The sequence below is a fragment of the Gouania willdenowi genome, chromosome 12 (assembly GCF_900634775.1).
Source record: "Gouania willdenowi chromosome 12, fGouWil2.1, whole genome shotgun sequence".
Taxonomy (NCBI): domain Eukaryota; kingdom Metazoa; phylum Chordata; class Actinopteri; order Blenniiformes; family Gobiesocidae; genus Gouania; species Gouania willdenowi.
The window spans coordinates 14,697,953-14,719,022 of record NC_041055.1 but is presented as its reverse complement, the minus strand read 5'-3'; the positions used below and the strand labels follow the sequence as shown (position 1 = coordinate 14,719,022).

At 39.9% G+C, this 21,070-nt stretch overlaps 2 protein-coding genes across 2 annotated transcripts; both read right to left on the bottom strand.

Annotated features, from left to right (window-relative positions):
• Window positions 1-3,184: 3,184 nt before the first annotated feature.
• On the bottom strand, window positions 3,185-9,381 carry LOC114473481 (zinc finger protein 532-like). Its single transcript, XM_028463130.1, has 7 exons — window positions 8,282-9,381; window positions 8,006-8,187; window positions 6,983-7,159; window positions 5,727-5,889; window positions 4,913-5,182; window positions 4,671-4,786; window positions 3,185-3,437 (listed from the first exon to the last, which is right to left on the bottom strand). Exons 1-7 carry the CDS (start codon window positions 9,284-9,286, stop codon window positions 3,404-3,406), a joined length of 1,947 nt encoding a protein of 648 aa, XP_028318931.1. The 5' UTR covers window positions 9,287-9,381; the 3' UTR covers window positions 3,185-3,403.
• Window positions 9,382-13,787: 4,406 nt separating this feature from the next.
• LOC114473695 (zinc finger protein 532-like) lies at window positions 13,788-19,872 on the bottom strand. The gene is made up of 7 exons (XM_028463461.1): window positions 18,773-19,872; window positions 18,497-18,678; window positions 17,474-17,650; window positions 16,218-16,380; window positions 15,404-15,673; window positions 15,162-15,277; window positions 13,788-13,869 (listed from the first exon to the last, which is right to left on the bottom strand). Exons 1-7 carry the CDS (start codon window positions 19,775-19,777, stop codon window positions 13,788-13,790), a joined length of 1,995 nt encoding a protein of 664 aa, XP_028319262.1. The 5' UTR covers window positions 19,778-19,872.
• Between the last annotated feature and the right edge of the window lie 1,198 nt (window positions 19,873-21,070).

The window sequence follows — 21,070 nt, the reverse complement described above, 5'->3', positions numbered from 1 at the left end:
TTTTTTTTAAATCATGTAACAATTTGTATTAGTGCACTTCACACTATAACCAGTATATGTTCCTATTTGTACATTCTCTCAATTAGACTTAAGTTCTCTGGAACCATCTACCAACCATGGTTCGGGGGGCAGACACCCTCTCTACCTTTAAGGTTAGGCTCAAAACATTCCTCTTTGGTAAAGCTTTTAGTTAGGAACCAGCTCATAGCTCATAGTTAAGATGCAATAGGCATAGACTGCCGGGGGGGTCTGGCATGCTCGGTTGGAGAGGGCGTTAAGAGAGAGGTCATTTAGGTTAGAGAGGGACCGGAGAGGGTCCCATTCCTCTCTCTAACACTCCCTCTACAGTGAAGAAAATAAGTATTTGAACACCCTGCTATTTTGCAAGTTCTCCCACTTAGAAATCATGGAGGGGTCTGGAATTTTCATGGAAGGTGCATGTCCACTGTATGAGAGATAACCTAAAAAGAAAAATCCAGAAATCACAATCTTTGATTTTTTAACAATTTATTTGTGTGATACAGCTGAAAATAAGTATTTGAACACCTGTCTATCAGCTAGAATTCTGACCCTCAAAGACCTGTTAGCCCGCCTTTAAAAGTCCTCCTCCACTCTACTGTATTATCCTGAATCAGATGCACCTGTGTGAGGTCGTTAGCTGCATAAAGACACCTGTCTACCCCATACAATCAGTAAGACCCAAACAGTCAGCATGGCTAAGAGCAAAGAGCTGTCCAAAGACACCAGAGACAAAATTGTACAACTCCACAAGGCTGGAAAGGGCTATGGAGAAATTGCAAAGCAGCTTGGTGAAAAAAGGTCCACTGTTCGAGCAATCATTAGAAAATGGAAGAAGCTAAACAAGACGGACAATCTCAATCGGAGTGGAGCCCCATGCAAGATATCACCTCGTGGGGTCTCAATGATGCTAAGAAAGGTGAGGAATCAGCCCAGAACTACACGGCAGGACTTGGTCAATGACCTTATAACGGCAAAATTTGCGGTTGACCTCATTTGGAGACATGATTTATTACTCTGGTTGAGTGATGGAGTCCAGGCGAAGCATTGATGATTTTATAAAAAAGGTTTATTATGAAACTAAGTAAAAAAAGTACAAAGATGGAACAAAGTGGAACAAAAATTAGTGACCGTCCGGCCGGACGTTCGAAGGCAGAGTGACACACAGTTCTGACACATCACGTATATCCCTGCAGTTCCCCCTCCCTCCTCCCCCCCGGGAGATAAGGACAGAGTGGAGGAGGTGAGGGGAGGGAGAAAAGAGACAGTTCCTTCTTTGGGTCAAAACAACCAGTTCTCTTGGTATCTGCTGATTGCTATGTGAGTGGAGGTGTGTGCGTTTATATGTTTGTGTGTGTGAATGGATGTGTATGGGGTGTGTATGTGTGACATGTGACTGTGTGATGCCTCCGTGTCTGAGAGATAAAATGTGTTTTGGGAAGCTGGCCTCGAGAAGAGAGCAGAAAACATGAGACAGCAGAAATGAAAAGTCTCAACTTAAAGCCTATAAAAGAATAAGGTCTATGAGTAAATATGTTAATAAACATAACTAACAATGTTGGCCCAGACAACCTGAAAAGAGCTGGGACCACTGTTTCCATGGTCACTGTTGGTATTACACTAAGACGTCATGGTTTGAAATCATGCATGGCACGGAAGGTTCCCCTGCTTAAACCAGCACATGTTAAGGCCCGTCTTAAGTTTGCCAATGACCATTTGGATGATCCAGAGGAGTCATGGGAGAAAGTTTTGTGGTCAGATGAGACCAAGATTGACCTTTTTAGTCATAATTCCACTATGCGTGTTTGGAAGAAGAAGAATGATGCGTACCATCCCAAGAACACCATCCCTACTGTGAAGCATGGGGGTGGTAGCATCATGCTTTGGGGGTGTTTTTCTGCTCATGGGACAGGACGACTGTACTGTATTAAGGAGAGGATGACTGCAGCCATGTATTGTGAGATTTTGGCCAAAAACCTCCTTCCCTCAGTCAGATCATTGAAGATGGGTCGTGGCTGGATCTTCCAACATGACAATGACCCAAAGCACACAGCCAGGAAAACCAAGGAGTGGCTTCGTAAGAAGCATATCAAGGTTCTGGAGTGGCCAAGCCAGTCTCCAGACCTAAATCCAATTGAATATCTTTGGAGGGAGCTGAAAGTCCGTGTTACTCAGCGACAGCCCAGAAAGCTGACTGATCTAGAGAAGATCTGTGTGGAGGAGTGGGCCAAAATCCCTCCTGCAGTCTGTGCAAACCTGGTGTAGAACTCCAGGGAACGTTTGACCTCTGTAATTGCAAACAAAGTCTACTCTACCAATTATTAACGTTGGTGTTCAAATACTTATTTTCAGCTGTATCACACGAATAAATTGTTAAAAAATCATAGATTGTGATTTCTGGATTTTTCTTTTTAGGTTATCCCTCATACAGTAGACATGCACCTTCCATGAAAATTCCAGACCCCTCCATGATTTCTAAGTGGGAGAACTTGCAAAATAGATGGGTGTTCAAATACTTATTTTCGTCACTGTATGTCTGCTTCTTCCCTTGTGTGTTTGTTCCTGTACTCCTTCTGGCTTTTGTCTTGTAGGTCCGTGGGATCCTCAGTGTGGAGTTACAGAGTCTCAACAACTCTGTCTCCACCCTTTCCTCTGCACACACCCAACACAGCATAACGTGGATGGCTGTTCATCATAGGAATGGGATCCACACAAGGTTCCTGCTGCTTAACAGAAGGTTTTCCTTGCCGCCATGATGAATTCATGTTGGGTGTGGGATACATATGTATGTGTCTATACGTATATATGCATATGTGTGTATACATGAAATGAAGAGTCCGTCCTTAAGACTGCTCTACTGTAAACTGTCTTGAGATACCATTGGTTATGATTTGGTGCTATACAAATAAAAGATTGATTGATTGATATTTCTTCCAGCAGTAGCAGCTGATAGTGTAAGGGTTGATACACATACAACGTTTGGTTCTATTCAAAGGACTCCACATAAAAATTTTAAAATGATTTGTCTGTAAAAACATCACCTTTATTTTAAGACATTTATTGTCACTGACATATAATGCATACTGTATATATATATATTGCAAATTTACAGTAGATTATATGCACTCCATCCAGTATATAGTGTAACAGATTATCTGCTGGGTGAGTTGCTTCAGTGACAATTTTTGAGAATGAGACTAATTTTTTAAGTCTCTGAAGAGGTGCTGGGCCAGGGAGCAGTGGGAGGTGTAGCACAGGCCGCACTCCCTGCACTGATCTTAGGAGCCGTCAGACTTGTGATGAGGGATGTGTTCTTTGAAGGCGGTGATGTTTTCAGTGGTGAAGTTGTAGACGGCACACCTGTAAACTTTGGGTATGTTCAGCTTTAGCCTCTTTCATGGTTGTAAGTCCAAACAGGCCTGTTAATGCAGAATGACATGACACACATTGAACTTTTTGCAAACAGTTTTCCAAAACAACTTGTACACACATATATAGTTTGATATTTCCCAATTAGGTTAAAAATTGAATGAATTCAATCTTTTACGTTCAATGAGACTTTTTGTATTTGGGTTAATGACGTATTGGGATTTAACTGCATGATATTAAATAAAAAAGGCATCTAGAAATAATTTGAAATCTTATACAGGACTACAGGGTATGTAATGAAAATACATAATGGAGGTAATTTTGCCCCATAGTCAAAAAAATGTGGTCATTTTAAAAATTATTGGGATCACGGGAAAAAAATATAGTTAGAGCTTTGATATTTTTATAGATTAAAATGCACAATGCAAATTAAGGAAAAGTTCACCCTTTCTTTTTCAGAGAAGTTTGGAAGTATCATAGTACGGTAGCTATTATTTTATTTTTACGTTTACGTCTGGAGAAGTTGACAAAAAAACTAAAGGGCAATTTTGTGCCCGTGGAACCAGGTTTTTGGGGCATTCTTGGCAAAATTAAGGGCAAAATGGCCCGTGGCCCTTGCTAATTTCTGACACTGCAGAACTATAAGATTTTTATAAGATTTTTTTTCAAAACAGCAGTCATGGCCAGACAGTCGCACATGATATTTTGACACTTTGAATAACAAAATAAATTACAGAAATAATTTAGCAAGTAACAAAAAAATCAAAGTGAGTGCACACACAAGAAAATGTTAAAAACAAACAGAAGTACAAAAGTAGTTTACTAGATCAACTGTTTCTAAAGAAATTTATGTATACATTATATCTGGAGAAGTTGTTGACAAAAAACCTAAGGGCAAAATGGCCACTGCAGGACCATAACAATTTGAATAGATTCAGAGTAATTTTAAAGATTTTTTTAAAAAAGCAGTCATGACCAGACAGTCGCACCACATGATATTTTGACACTTTGAATAACAAAATAAATTACAGAAGTAATTTAGTAATTAACCAAAAAAAAAGTCAAAGTGAATGCATATACACTACGTTACTACTAATTTGGTATCTTTTTATGCAGTTAAACTTGTTTTTAACTGTAAGAAATGCAGATGGACAGAATATTTATCATCACATCATTGACCCATGTCATTTTGCTTGATTATACGTATGCCTAATCAGCTCATTTGAGTAAATCATATGAACTGAATTTGCACAGTGTGCAGGTGCAGTGATGACTGTACTCACGAGCAGGTGTTCACATTTCCCTGCCCCTTATGTTTGAGCCGGTTGTGTCTGCCGAGACTGTGAAGGGAGCTGAGAAACTTGTCACACAGTTGGCACGGATACATCTTTTTTAGTATCTGCAGTAAGAAAAACGATGATATAATCAATGCTTGACAAGAAAAAAACAGACTTTGGAAGTAAAAACATCCAATGTACACTAAAAGCTCTTTGACATGAACTACTTGGTTGATGTCTCCTCCCACCTTCCTGTGCTCTCGCCTCATGTGAGAGACAAACATCTGTCTGGTACTGAACACGCTCGTACAGTACACACACATGTATCCTGGACTGGGAGGGTTCTCAAAGTCAGCCGGGCTGTTACTGTTGGATTTTTTTTGCCCTTTGTCTTCATTCCTGACATTTTCTCCCTCTTTTTCATTGGTGCTCATAGAATTTGTGGGCTTTGTGTTGAGAGGAACATTGATACCCAAGTTTGGTGGGCCCTCAACGGTTTTTAGAGTTCCATGGATTGCCTGAAAACCAAATGGAGTGTAAGAAATATCATTTGATGCATTTAACATTGTGCACCTCATTATTTGTGCTACTTGATAATTGTGTGGGCAAGACTTTAAGTAACAAACACATATTTACAAAGAATACACTTAAAGTTTAAAGGCCTTGTTAAATTCAACAGATGGCACAACATTTTTTACTTTGCTAACACCAACTCTCATGTCTTGCCTTTCAAAACTAGAGCTCTTAATGCAGACTATACAGTTCTAACCAACAGACAACTGGAGCTCCTGTTTCCTGTTATGATGGCATTGCAATAGTTCAAGATAAAAACATGAATAATGATTAATAATTGAGTCATTACTGAAAAAAACACCATTGATTGCTGCTACTTTTAATATTACCAATCAAATCTACTGAAGGTGTTAAAATGTTATACCAAAATGAATAGAATCAAAAATAGAATACAGAAAGTGATCACAAAGAGTTGTTTTTTGAAACATTTGAAATTAAAACAGGTAATTATTTGCATCAAGCCACCCATTATATTTCCATTATGCTCACCTTGATATGATCCAGCATTAGCGGCTTATGTGCAAAGTGCTTGGAGCAGTCGGGGCATTTGAAAACAGAAACTTTGTTATTACCAACATGCTGGTCCAAGTGTGAGACGATGAGTGACTGCATCGTGAACACTGTGTTGCACATGGAGCACATATAGTTTACCCTGGAAAACAGAACATTTACAAATGAACACAAACCTAAAGAAAAATGTTTTAATACTCAAAGCAGATGTTTTTCCTCCCACATCTTCCACCAAAACAATTACCTACAGTTCATACTGTGCAGATATGATTATTATTGTTTTATAATTAAGCTGTAAAAAAAAGATTGTTAATAGTTTCATCATTTTAATTTCCTTTGACTCATTAAATCTACATAAATTTGTGAGGACAGCTGCTCCTCATCAGTGCAGCTGATGATGAAGTTATTGAAAGGTTCCAGCATGGAAAAGATAAACTCAAGTTAATCCACCACATCTAAGACCCACAAATCATTTTACTGAGCAGGCCGTAGGAAACACAAAAGGCAGGTTTTAGGTGACCTGGCATGTGTCACGATGGGGTTTTATTTTGGAGGGCAGGCAGGAGATCGTGGACTCCCTTCCAGCAGCTTTCTCCTGCTGATTGGCCTCCAGCTGCAATTGATTAGCTGATGAGTATTAATGTGGAGGCTTGGGGTCACTTCAGGGCTGGGACATTGCTACTTACTGTTACTTGTGATCTAGGATTGGTTGGTTACCAGTAGTTCCTGGATTGACTTTTGGACATTCTTGTTTACCCTCGCTTCTTGGTTTTGCTTTTTGTGTTTTTTTTTGTTTGCATCTGCCTCCCTGGGCTTACCATGCCTTTGAGAAAAATAAATACTGGTATGATGCACCTGAGCTCCGCCTCCGTCCCTGCATTTGGGTCTGCACCCACACATGCCCATGACAGAATGTCCCAGCCCTGAAGTGACCCCAAGCCTCCACATTAATACTCATCAGCTAATCAATTGCAGCTGGAGGCCAATCAGCAGGAGAAAGCTGCTGGAAGGGAGTCCACGATCTCCTGCCTGCCCTCCAAAATAAAACCCCATCGTGACAGCATGAGGCTGATAGAAAGAACATGACTTATAGCTCGATAATTCACAACTAGTCTACAGTTCATCTAAATAATGATTTACTTTTGCAATAAACTAAACAGGAAGTTCAAATGAGGAGAAAACGCAAAATTCAGCTAATCATGCTATCTTTCAATGATGCAGTTCAGAGGACTTACTTGGGTTGTCCAGGCTTCACTCCTGGATGATGTGTGTTAGCATGGGAGTATAGTGCAAGTGCAGACTTGAAGGCCAAGGGGCACATGGGGCATTTATAGAAGATCGCATAGTGAGTGTTGCAGATGTGGGACTTGAAAGTTCCAGAGTCAGCAAAGATCACACTGCAGTAGACACAGCTGGAGGCCAAAACAGAACATGTAGTTAGCAAGCAACATCCAATATTTGATATTTAATTTAAGGAAATGTGAGTTTTAAGTTTAAATGTGAATTAAGGAAATGGTTGTTTAGTTTGACTATATGTTGACGGTCATTTTGTCATCATATTGTTAGCCAATATATGCCATCAGAAACAAATGAATGTCCATGACATGGTATTATAAAGTAGTTGAAGACTATGAACAAGAAATACTAATTTTAGATCAAATTAAGCTGGGCTAACACTAAACAATACTAACTCCTAGCATTAAATAAAGTTAGATTAAAGTGGATTGTACAATTTATGTAAAAGAAAAATGTTTCTTTTTAACTTTTCTGATCGAATTCTAAACACACGTGTTTGTAGAAAGATCTCTGATTGGCTGATATCCAGATTCTCGGAGCGTCACGCTCCTGGATTAATAAATGTAATTTTACAGGGCCAGGAGAAGAAGATGAGATTCACTGTCCACTCAGAACAATAACTGGATTTTTGACCAGATGATGCCAGATATTATTAACACAACATTATTACCAATAACATTGTAAGTATTGCTTTTAAAGGTGTGGACTTGATACTTTAGAGAGTATATGCCCACCTAAAGGAGCGTCACCACAGACCACTTTATTAGGTACAGGTTGATATGATATGCTCAAATATTCTTGAAACTGATTAATGTTACGATAATGAGCATATACTATATCACCACCCACATTTACCAAATGTATCTTAATCAGATGTCAGTCAACCATAAATAATGAGGATTTCATAAGCAATAGTGTAAAATATGGTTTTGTATGATTTGTGTCAAATGATACAAACTCACCAATAACAGACTCTCCTGGTGTAATGCAGACATGTCTTGGTAACATGTGACTGGAAATTAACAGAGCAGCAGCTAGCACCACATTCAGGACAGATGTACGGGGACTTGTGCTGGTGGATTCGCTGGTGTGACAGAAAACTGCATTGGTTTGGGAGAAGCATTTGGCAAATGGTGCAAGTTTTCTGGAAGAAACACAGGATCAGTCAACATTGTCTCTAAAGATTTGTGTAGATTAAAGAAAGTTTAAATTTATCGTTTCTCAGTGTGTTCACCTACCTGCCCTCTGGATTTCACTGCTTGCTGGTAATGCATGGCCAGTGAGCTTTCATCCTGGAACATTACATTACACTCCAAACACTTTAGGCTGTGCCTGCAAAGCTTTGATGCATCATCCTCCAAGGGTAGAGCGGCCACCACAGGAGCACTGCATGGAGCTGAAATGACTGCAGTTTGTGATGCTGTCTGAGAAACTTTGCCATGGGTTTGCGGTGTGATCACCTTTACTTCAGAGGTTAAATCAATGGAAAGACCTGATGAGTTCATGGCACTGATCATCTTATCAGCAGGGATGGGTTTGAGGATTAGATGTGAGCCCTGCATAACAACTACTTTGTCATTGTGATCTCTTGCATGAAACAAAAGTTGGCACTTGTTGTAGAATACCAGACTTTTGGCGCATTTGTTGCAGGTGACCTCGATTTGTACACTGCGGCGTTCGTGATGCTGTGTCAGGCTCTTCTCAAGAGCGAATGAGTCTCCACACTCCAGGCATTTGAATCCTCTGGAGTGAAGAGATATGCTTGCTGCACTGGGTGGGGAAAGGTTTGGAACATAAACAGGGACAGGATTTATGCTACTCAAGACCTTATTAAAGGCATCTACAACAGAACTCTCAGTGCTCGTAAATAACTGCAACCCAGAGAATGCTGGTAAGGCCTGTTGGACATCATCTGATTCTTGGTCCTGTGGCTCCTCTGGAGATCTGATGTTGGAAACAATATTATTTCCAGACAATTTAGCAGCATGATTTTCTTGGTTATCAGTTGGGTCATCAACTACTATTTCATCCTCATTATCATCATCAAACTCTTCAGCACTGGGGGTAGGACTGTACAGATGGATATTTGATAGTTGGTTGTCAGCTTTTTGCCCTTCTGTTCCTGAAACTTTCCATCCATTCTTCTTGTAAACACTACCTTTTCCTGCTTTTGGCTCAAAAGCATTTAGATGTCCATTACCAGAAAGGGGGTGCGAAAGGAAATGATGATGCTTCTCTGACATCGGTCCAATATGTTCGCTTAGATCTGCAGTCCGAAAGTTCTTAACAAGGACGCTAACACCAATATTCTGGGCTGTTGAGGCATTGGGGGCTACAGCTTCACTGGTAGTCATCTCACTTCTAGTTTGCTTGAGTTGTGCATTATCGTCTTGGTGACCAGATTCACTAGCGACTTTGGAATTAAAGTTTGGCGTTTTCATATCTCCCATGATCCTGTTGCCGCTGCAATGTGGAGACAACCCAGTAAAACAGATATTTTAGAAAAGTCAATAAGATAAGTTTTCCTGTAAAATAATTCCAGCAAGATAATTTTTGTCATCGGGACTTAGGAAATCCACTTTGATCTCCTGACATGTATCGACTGGCAACTACACGCAAGTCAAGGAAATTTCAAAGGAACCGTCAACGCAATCAGCAGATGCCTCTGAGGAAGACTAGCAGTTGCCAGTCGAAACATGTCAGGAGATCAAATTGGATTTCCTCAGTAACGGCTGTCTGGATAAATTAAACCTTAACATATTACCTTTAAAGTTTTAACTGTCTTTGTTCACATACATTTTTTCACATGTTAAAATACTGTAAATATTCAGGAACAGAGCAGATTATTGGAGAGTATCAGTGTCATGGGCATGTGTGGGTGCACATCCAAATGCAGGGACGGAGGCGGAGCTCAGGTGCATCATACCAGTATTTATTGTTCTCATAGGCATGGTCAGTCCAGGGAGGCAGAGGTAATCAGAAAGCACCAAAAGGAAAAACCAAGAAACATAGTCACAGCAAAAGTAGCAATGTCCCAGCACTGAACTCCAGCAAAGCCTCCACCTTTATACTCAGCAGGTTATCAGATGCAGCTGGTCCAATCAGCAGGAGAAAGCTGTTGGAAGCGAGTCCAAGATCTCCTGCCTGCCCTCCAAAATAAAACCCCATCGTGACAATCAGTAGGTCGAGCTAAAATGTCCATTCTGATAATCTTCTGTTGCACTCTTTCGATTCCTGAAGTCCTTTCTCCAAAGTCAAATACGACACAGTTTAGGCATATCATAGTTAAAGTATTTTAGTGAAAAAAAAAATCATACATTTCATCATTTTTATTTGTGATTTTAAACTTTATCTGACGCTATTTTACATGCAGCGTTAACACACTGTAGCTACTTTAGTTATGAATGCAGTTTTCATGTCAGTCTCACCATTGAGATCTAATGATGTAGGCTGAAAGAGTTTTAGGTTAGAGTTTAGAAATTTTTTTTAAATCATGTAACAATTTGTATTAGTGCACTTCACACTATAACCAGTATATGTTCCTATTTGTACATTCTCTCAATTAGACTTAAGTTCTCTGGAACCATCTACCAACCATGGTTCGGGGGGCAGACACCCTCTCTACCTTTAAGGTTAGGCTCAAAACATTCCTCTTTGGTAAAGCTTTTAGTTAGGAACCAGCTCATAGCTCATAGTTAAGATGCAATAGGCATAGACTGCCGGGGGGGTCTGGCATGCTCGTTTGGAGAGAGGTTGGAGAGGGCGTTAAGAGAGAGGTCATTTAGGTTAGAGAGGGACCGGAGAGGGTCCCATTCCTCTCTCTAACACTCCCTCTACAGTGAAGAAAATAAGTATTTGAACACCCTGCTATTTTGCAAGTTCTCCCACTTAGAAATCATGGAGGGGTCTGGAATTTTCATGGAAGGTGCATGTCCACTGTATGAGAGATTACCTAAAAAGAAAAATCCAGAAATCACAATCTTTGATTTTTTAACAATTTATTTGTGTGATACAGCTGAAAATAAGTATTTGAACACCTGTCTATCAGCTAGAATTCTGACCCTCAAAGACCTGTTAGTCCGCCTTTAAAAGTCCTCCTCCACTCTACTGTATTATCCTGAATCAGATGCACCTGTGTGAGGTCGTTAGCTGCATAAAGACACCTGTCTACCCCATACAATCAGTAAGACCCAAACAGTCAGCATGGCTAAGAGCAAAGAGCTGTCCAAAGACACCAGAGACAAAATTGTACAACTCCACAAGGCTGGAAAGGGCTATGGAGAAATTGCAAAGCAGCTTGGTGAAAAAAGGTCCACTGTTCGAGCAATCATTAGAAAATGGAAGAAGCTAAACAAGACGGACAATCTCAATCGGAGTGGAGCCCCATGCAAGATATCACCTCGTGGGGTCTCAATGATGCTAAGAAAGGTGAGGAATCAGCCCAGGACTACACGGCAGGACTTGGTCAATGACCTTGTTACGGCAAAATTTGCGGTTGACCTCATTTGGAGACATGATTTATTACTCTGGTTGAGTGATGGAGTCCAGGCGAAGCATTGATGATTTTATAAAAAAGGTTTATTATGAAACTAAGTAAAAAAAGTACAAAGATGGAACAAAGTGGAACAAAAATTAGTGACCGTCCGGCCGGACGTTCGAAGGCAGAGTGACACACAGTTCTGACACATCACGTATATCCCTGCAGTTCCCCCTCCCTCCTCCCCCCCGGGAGATAAGGACAGAGTGGAGGAGGTGAGGGGAGGGAGAAAAGAGACAGTTCCTTCTTTGGGTCAAAACAACCAGTTCTCTTGGTATCTGCTGATTGCTATGTGAGTGGAGGTGTGTGCGTTTATATGTTTGTGTGTGTGAATGGATGTGTATGGGGTGTGTATGTGTGACATGTGACTGTGTGATGCCTCCGTGTCTGAGAGATAAAATGTGTTTTGGGAAGCTGGCCTCGAGAAGAGAGCAGAAAACATGAGACAGCAGAAATGAAAAGTCTCAACTTAAAGCCTATAAAAGAATAAGGTCTATGAGTAAATATGTTAATAAACATAACTAACAATGTTGGCCCAGACAACCTGAAAAGAGCTGGGACCACTGTTTCCATGGTCACTGTTGGTATTACACTAAGACGTCATGGTTTGAAATCATGCATGGCACGGAAGGTTCCCCTGCTTAAACCAGCACATGTTAAGGCCCGTCTTAAGTTTGCCAATGACCATTTGGATGATCCAGAGGAGTCATGGGAGAAAGTTTTGTGGTCAGATGAGACCAAGATTGACCTTTTTAGTCATAATTCCACTATGCGTGTTTGGAAGAAGAAGAATGATGCGTACCATCCCAAGAACACCATCCCTACTGTGAAGCATGGGGGTGGTAGCATCATGCTTTGGGGGTGTTTTTCTGCTCATGGGACAGGACGACTGTACTGTATTAAGGAGAGGATGACTGCAGCCATGTATTGTGAGATTTTGGCCAAAAACCTCCTTCCCTCAGTCAGATCATTGAAGATGGGTCGTGGCTGGATCTTCCAACATGACAATGACCCAAAGCACACAGCCAGGAAAACCAAGGAGTGGCTTCGTAAGAAGCATATCAAGGTTCTGGAGTGGCCAAGCCAGTCTCCAGACCTAAATCCAATTGAATATCTTTGGAGGGAGCTGAAAGTCCGTGTTACTCAGCGACAGCCCAGAAAGCTGACTGATCTAGAGAAGATCTGTGTGGAGGAGTGGGCCAAAATCCCTCCTGCAGTCTGTGCAAACCTGGTGTAGAATCTACCAATTATTAACGTTGGTGTTCAAATACTTATTTTCAGCTGTATCACACGAATAAATTGTTAAAAAATCATAGATTGTGATTTCTGGATTTTTCTTTTTAGGTTATCCCTCATACAGTAGACATGCACCTTCCATGAAAATTCCAGACCCCTCCATGATTTCTAAGTGGGAGAACTTGCAAAATAGATGGGTGTTCAAATACTTATTTTCGTCACTGTATGTCTGCTTCTTCCCTTGTGTGTTTGTTCCTGTACTCCTTCTGGCTTTTGTCTTGTAGGTCCGTGGGATCCTCAGTGTGGAGTTACAGAGTCTCAACAACTCTGTCTCCACCCTTTCCTCTGCACACACCCAACACAGCATAACGTGGATGGCTGTTCATCATAGGAATGGGATCCACACAAGGTTCCTGCTGCTTAACAGAAGGTTTTCCTTGCCGCCATGATGAATTCATGTTGGGTGTGGGATACATATGTATGTGTATATACGTATATATGCATATGTGTGTATACATAAAATGAAGAGTCCATCCTTAAGACTGCTCTACTGTAAACTGTCTTGAGATACCATTGGTTATGATTTGGTGCTATACAAATAAAAGATTGATTGATTGATATTTCTTCCAGCAGTAGCAGCTGATAGTGTAAGGGTTGATACACATACAACGTTTGGTTCTATTCAAAGGACTCCACATAAAAATTTTAAAATGATTTGTCTGTAAAAACATCACCTTTATTTTAAGACATTTATTGTCACTGACATATAATGCATACTGTATATATATATATTGCAAATTTACAGTAGATTATATGCACTCCATCCAGTATATAGTGTAACAGATTATCTGCTGGGTGAGTTGCTTCAGTGACAATTTTTGAGAATGAGACTAATTTTTTAAGTCTCTGAAGAGGTGCTGGGCCAGGGAGCAGTGGGAGGTGTAGCACAGGCCGCACTCCCTGCACTGATCTTAGGAGCCGTCAGACTTGTGATGAGGGATGTGTTCTTTGAAGGCGGTGATGTTTTCAGTGGTGAAGTTGTAGACGGCACACCTGTAAACTTTGGGTATGTTCAGATTTAGCCTCTTTCATGGTTGTAAGTCCAAACAGGCCTGTTAATGCAGAATGACATGACACACATTAAACTTTTTGCAAACAGTTTTCCAAAACAACTTGTACACACATATATAGTTTGATATTTCCCAATTAGGTTAAAAATTGAATGAATTCAATCTTTTACGTCCAATGAGACTTTTTGTATTTGGGTTAATGATGTATTGAGATTTAACTGCATGATATTAAATAAAAAAGGCATCTAGAAATAATTTGAAATCTTATACAGGACTACAGGGTATGTAATGAAAATACATAATGGAGGTAATTTTGCCCCATAGTCAAAAAAATGTGGTCATTTTAAAAATTATTGGGCTCACGGGAAAAAAATATAGTTAGAGCTTTGATATTTTTATAGATTAAAATGCACAATGCAAATTAAGGAAACGTTCACCCTTTCTTTTTCAGAGAAGTTTGGAAGTATCATAGTACGGTAGCTATTATTTTATGTTTACGTTTACGTCTGGAGAACTTGACAAAAAAACTGAAGGGCAATTTTGTGCCTGTGGAACCAGGTTTTTGGGGGCATTCAAGGGCAAAATTAAGGGCAAAATGGCCCGTGGCCCTTGCTAATTTCTGACACTGCAGAACTATAAGATTTTTATAACATTTTTTTCAAAACAGCAGTCATGGCCAGACAGTCGCACATGATATTTTGACACTTTGAATAACAAAATAAATTACAGAAATAATTTAGCAAGTAACAAAAAAATCAAAGTGAGTGCACACACAAGAAAATGTTAAAAACAAACAGAAGTACAAAAGTAGTTTACTAGATCAACTGTTTCTAAAGAAATTTATGTATACATTATATCTGGAGAAGTTGTTGACAAAAAACTTAAGGGCAAAATGGCCACTACAGGACCATAACAATTTGAATAGATTCAGAGTAATTTTAAAGATTTTTTTAAAACAGCAGTCATGGCCAGACAGTCGCACCACATGATATTTTGACACTTTGAATAACAAAATAAATTACAGAAGTAATTTAGTAATTAACCAAAAAAAAAGTCAAAGTGAATGCATATACACTACGTTACTACTAATTTGGTATCTTTTTATGCAGTTAAACTTGTTTTTAACTGTAAGAAATGCAGATGGACAGAATATTTATGTCACATCATTGACCCATGTCATTTTGCTTGATTATACGTATGCCTAATCAGCTCATTTGAGTAAATCATATGAACTGAATTTGCACAGTGTGCAGGTGCAGTGATGACTGTACTCACGAGCAGGTGTTCACATTTCCCTGCCCCTTATGTTTGAGCCGGTTGTGTCTGCCGAGACTGTGAAGGGAGCTCAGAAACTTGTCACACAGTTGGCACGGATACATCTTTTTTAGTATCTGCAGTAAGAAAAAAGATGATATAATCAATGCTTGACAAGAAAAAAACAGACTTTGGAAGTAAAAACATCCAATGTACACTAAAAGCTCTTTGACATGAACTACTTGGTTGATGTCTCCTCCCACCTTCCTGTGCTCTCGCCTCATGTGAGAGACAAACATCTGTCTGGTACTGAACACGCTCGTACAGTACACACACATGTATCCTGGACTGGGAGGGTTCTCAAAGTCAGCCGGGCTGTTACTGTTGGATTTTTTTTGCCCTTTGTCTTCATTCCTGACATTTTCTCCCTCTTTTTCATTGGTGCTCATAGAATTTGTGGGCTTTGTGTTGAGAGGAACATTGATACCCAAGTTTGGTGGGCCCTCAACGGTTTTTAGAGTTCCATGGATTGCCTGAAAACCAAATGGAGTGTAAGAAATATCATTTGATGCATTTAACATTGTGCACCTCATTATTTGTGCTACTTGATAATTGTGTGGGCAAGACTTTAAGTAACAAACACATATTTACAAAGAATACACTTAAAGTTTAAAGGCCTTGTTAAATTCAACAGATGGCACAACATTTTTTACTTTGCTAACACCAACTCTCATGTGTTGCCTTTCAAAACTAGAGCTCTTAATGCAGACTATACAGTTCTAACCAACAGACAACTGGAGCTCCTGTTTCCTGTTATGATGGCATTGCAATAGTTCAAGATAAAACCATGAATAATGATTAATAATTGAGTCATTACTGAAAAAAACACCATTGATTGCTGCTACTTTTAATATTACCAATCAAATCTACTGAAGGTGTTAAAATGTTATACCAAAATGAATAGAATCAAAAATAGAATACAGAAAGTGATCACAAAGAGTTGTTTTTTGAAACATTTGAAATTAAAACAGGTAATTATTTGCATCAAGCCACCCATTATATTTCCATTATGCTCACCTTGATATGATCCAGCATTAGCGGCTTATGTGCAAAGTGCTTGGAGCAGTCGGGGCATTTGAAAACAGAAACTTTGTTATTACCAACATGCTGGTCCAAGTGTGAGACGATGAGTGACTGCATCGTGAACACTGTGTTGCACATGGAGCACATATAGTTTACCCTGGAAAACAGAACATTTACAAATGAACACAAACCTAAAGAAAAATGTTTTAATACTCAAAGCAGATGTTTTTCCTCCCACATCTTCCACCAAAACAATTACCTACAGTTCATACTGTGCGGATATGATTATTATTGTTTTATAATTAAGCTGTAAAAAAAAGATTGTTAATAGTTTCATCATTTTAATTTCCTTTGACTCATTAAATCTACATAAATTTGTGAGGACAGCTGCTCCTCATCAGTGCAGCTGATGATGAAGTTATTGAAAGGTTCCAGCATGGAAAAGATAAACTCAAGTTAATCCACCACATCTAAGACCCACAAATCATTTTACTGAGCAGGCCGTAGGAAACACAAAAGGCAGGTTTTAGGTGACCTGGCATGTGTCACGATGGGGTTTTATTTTGGAGGGCAGGCAGGAGATCGTGGACTCCCTTCCAGCAGCTTTCTCCTGCTGATTGGCCTCCAGCTGCAATTGATTAGCTGATGAGTATTAATGTGGAGGCTTGGGGTCACTTCAGGGCTGGGACATTGCTACTTACTGTTACTTGTGATCTAGGATTGGTTGGTTACCAGTAGTTCCTGGATTGACTTTTGGACATTCTTGTTTACCCTCGCTTCTTGGTTTTGCTTTTTGTGTTTTTTTTTGTTTGCATCTGCCTCCCTGGGCTTACCATGCCTTTGAGAAAAATAAATACTGGTATGATGCACCTGAGCTCCGCCTCCGTCCCTGCATTTGGGTCTGCACCCACACATGCCCATGACAGAATGTCCCAGCCCTGAAGTGACCCCAAGCCTCCACATTAATACTCATCAGCTAATCAATTGCAGCTGGAGGCCAATCAGCAGGAGAAAGCTGCTGGAAGGGAGTCCACGATCTCCTGCCTGCCCTCCAAAATAAAACCCCATCGTGACAGCATGAGGCTGATAGAAAGAACATGACTTATAGCTCGATAATTCACAACTAGTCTACAGTTCATCTAAATAATGATTTACTTTTGCAATAAACTAAACAGGAAGTTCAAATGAGGAGAAAACGCAAAATTCAGCTAATCATGCTATCTTTCAATGATGCAGTTCAGAGGACTTACTTGGGTTGTCCAGGCTTCACTCCTGGATGATGTGTGTTAGCATGGGAGTATAGTGCAAGTGCAGACTTGAAGGCCAAGGGGCACATGGGGCATTTATAGAAGATCGCATAGTGAGTGTTGCAGATGTGGGACTTGAAAGTTCCAGAGTCAGCAAAGATCACACTGCAGTAGACACAGCTGGAGGCCAAAACAGAACATGTAGTTAGCAAGCAACATCCAATATTTGATATTTAATTTAAGGAAATGTGAGTTTTAAGTTTAAATGTGAATTAAGGAAATGGTTGTTTAGTTTGACTATATGTTGACGGTCATTTTGTCATCATATTGTTAGCCAATATATGCCATCAGAAACAAATGAATGTCCATGACATGGTATTATAAAGTAGTTGAAGACTATGAACAAGAAATACTAATTTTAGATCAAATTAAGCTGGGCTAACACTAAACAATACTAACTCCTAGCATTAAATAAAGTTAGATTAAAGTGGATTGTACAATTTATGTAAAAGAAAAATGTTTCTTTTTAACTTTTCTGATCGAATTCTAAACACACGTGTTTGTAGAAAGATCTCTGATTGGCTGATATCCAGATTCTCGGAGCGTCACGCTCCTGGATTAATAAATGTAATTTTACAGGGCCAGGAGAAGAAGATGAGATTCACTGTCCACTCAGAACAATAACTGGATTTTTGACCAGATGATGCCAGATATTATTAACACAACATTATTACCAATAACATTGTAAGTATTGCTTTTAAAGGTGTGGACTTGATACTTTAGAGAGTATATGCCCACCTAAAGGAGCGTCACCACAGACCACTTTATTAGGTACAGGTTGATATGATATGCTCAAATATTCTTGAAACTGATTAATGTTACGATAATGAGCATATACTATATCACCACCCACATTTACCAAATGTATCTTAATCAGATGTCAGTCAACCATAAATAATGAGGATTTCATAAGCAATAGTGTAAAATATGGTTTTGTATGATTTGTGTCAAATGATACAAACTCACCAATAACAGACTCTCCTGGTGTAATGCAGACATGTCTTGGTAACATGTGACTGGAAATTAACAGAGCAGCAGCTAGCACCACATTCAGGACAGATGTACGGGGACTTGTGCTGGTGGATTCGCTGGTGTGACAGAAAACTGCATTGGTTTGGGAGAAGCATTTGGCAAATGGTGCAAGTTTTCTGGAAGAAACACAGGATCAGTCAACATTGTCTCTAAAGATTTGTGTAGATTAAAGAAAGTTTAAATTTATCGTTTCTCAGTGTGTTCACCTACCTGCCCTCTGGATTTCACTGCTTGCTGGTAATGCATGGCCAGTGAGCTTTCATCCTGGAACATTACATTACACTCCAAACACTTTAGGCTGTGCCTGCAAAGCTTTGATGCATCATCCTCCAAGGGTAGAGCGGCCACCACAGGAGCACTGCATGGAGCTGAAATGACTGCAGTTTGTGATGCTGTCTGAGAAACTTTGCCATGGGTTTGCGGTGTGATCACCTTTACTTCAGAGGTTAAATCAATGGAAAGACCTGATGAGTTCATGGCACTGATCATCTTATCAGCAGGGATGGGTTTGAGGATTAGATGTGAGCCCTGCATAACAACTACTTTGTCATTGTGATCTCTTGCATGAAACAAAAGTTGGCACTTGTTGTAGAATACCAGACTTTTGGCGCATTTGTTGCAGGTGACCTCGATTTGTACACTGCGGCGTTCGTGATGCTGTGTCAGGCTCTTCTCAAGAGCGAATGAGTCTCCACACTCCAGGCATTTGAATCCTCTGGAGTGAAGAGATATGCTTGCTGCACTGGGTGGGGAAAGGTTTGGAACATAAACAGGGACAGGATTTATGCTACTCAAGACCTTATTAAAGGCATCTACAACAGAACTCTCAGTGCTCGTAAATAACTGCAACCCAGAGAATGCTGGTAAGGCCTGTTGGACATCATCTGATTCTTGGTCCTGTGGCTCCTCTGGAGATCTGATGTTGGAAACAATATTATTTCCAGACAATTTAGCAGCATGATTTTCTTGGTTATCAGTTGGGTCATCAACTACTATTTCATCCTCATTATCATCATCAAACTCTTCAGCACTGGGGGTAGGACTGTACAGATGGATATTTGATAGTTGGTTGTCAGCTTTTTGCCCTTCTGTTCCTGAAACTTTCCATCCATTCTTCTTGTAAACACTACCTTTTCCTGCTTTTGGCTCAAAAGCATTTAGATGTCCATTACCAGAAAGGGGGTGCGAAAGGAAATGATGATGCTTCTCTGACATCGGTCCAATATGTTCGCTTAGATCTGCAGTCCGAAAGTTCTTAACAAGGACGCTAACACCAATATTCTGGGCTGTTGAGGCATTGGGGGCTACAGCTTCACTGGTAGTCATCTCACTTCTAGTTTGCTTGAGTTGTGCATTATCGTCTTGGTGACCAGATTCACTAGCGACTTTGGAATTAAAGTTTGGCGTTTTCATATCTCCCATGATCCTGTTGCCGCTGCAATGTGGAGACAACCCAGTAAAACAGATATTTTAGAAAAGTCAATAAGATAAGTTTTCCTGTAAAATAATTCCAGCAAGATAATTTTTGTCATCGGGACTTAGGAAATCCACTTTGATCTCCTGACATGTATCGACTGGCAACTACACGCAAGTCAAGGAAATTTCAAAGGAACCGTCAACGCAATCAGCAGATGCCTCTGAGGAAGACTAGCAGTTGCCAGTCGAAACATGTCAGGAGATCAAATTGGATTTCCTCAGTAACAGCTGTCTGGATAAATTAAACCTTAACATATTACCTTTAAAGTTTTAACTGTCTTTGTTCACATACATTTTTTCACATGTTAAAATACTGTAAATATTCAGGAACAGAGCAGATTATTGGAGAGTATCAGTGTCATGGGCATGTGTGGGTGCACATCCAAATGCAGGGACGGAGGCGGAGCTCAGGTGCATCATACCAGTATTTATTGTTCTCATAGGCATGGTCAGTCCAGGGAGGCAGAGGTAATCAGAAAGCACCAAAAGGAAAAACCAAGAAACATAGTCACAGCAAAAGTAGCAATGTCCCAGCACTGAACTCCAGCAAAGCCTCCACCTTTATACTCAGCAGGTTATCAGATGCAGCTGGTCCAATCAGCAGGAGAAAGCTGTTGGAAGCGAGTCCAAGATCTCCTGCCTGCCCTCCAAAATAAAACCCCATCGTGACAATCAGTAGGTCGAGCTAAAATGTCCATTCTGATAATCTTCCGTTGCACTCTTTCGAGTCCTGAAGTCCTTTCTCCAAAGTCAAATACGACACAGTTTAGGCATATCATAGTTAAAGTATTTTAGTGAAAAAAAAAATCATACATTTAATCATTTTTATTTGTGATTTTAAACTTTATCTGACGCTATTTTACATGCAGCGTTAACACACTGTAGCTACTTTAGTTATGAATGCAGTTTTCATGTCAGTCTCACCATTGAGATCTAATGATGTAGGCTGAAAGAGTTTTAGGTTAGAGTTTAGAAATTTTTTTTTAATTCATGTAACAATTTGTATTAGTGCACTTCACACTATAACCAGTA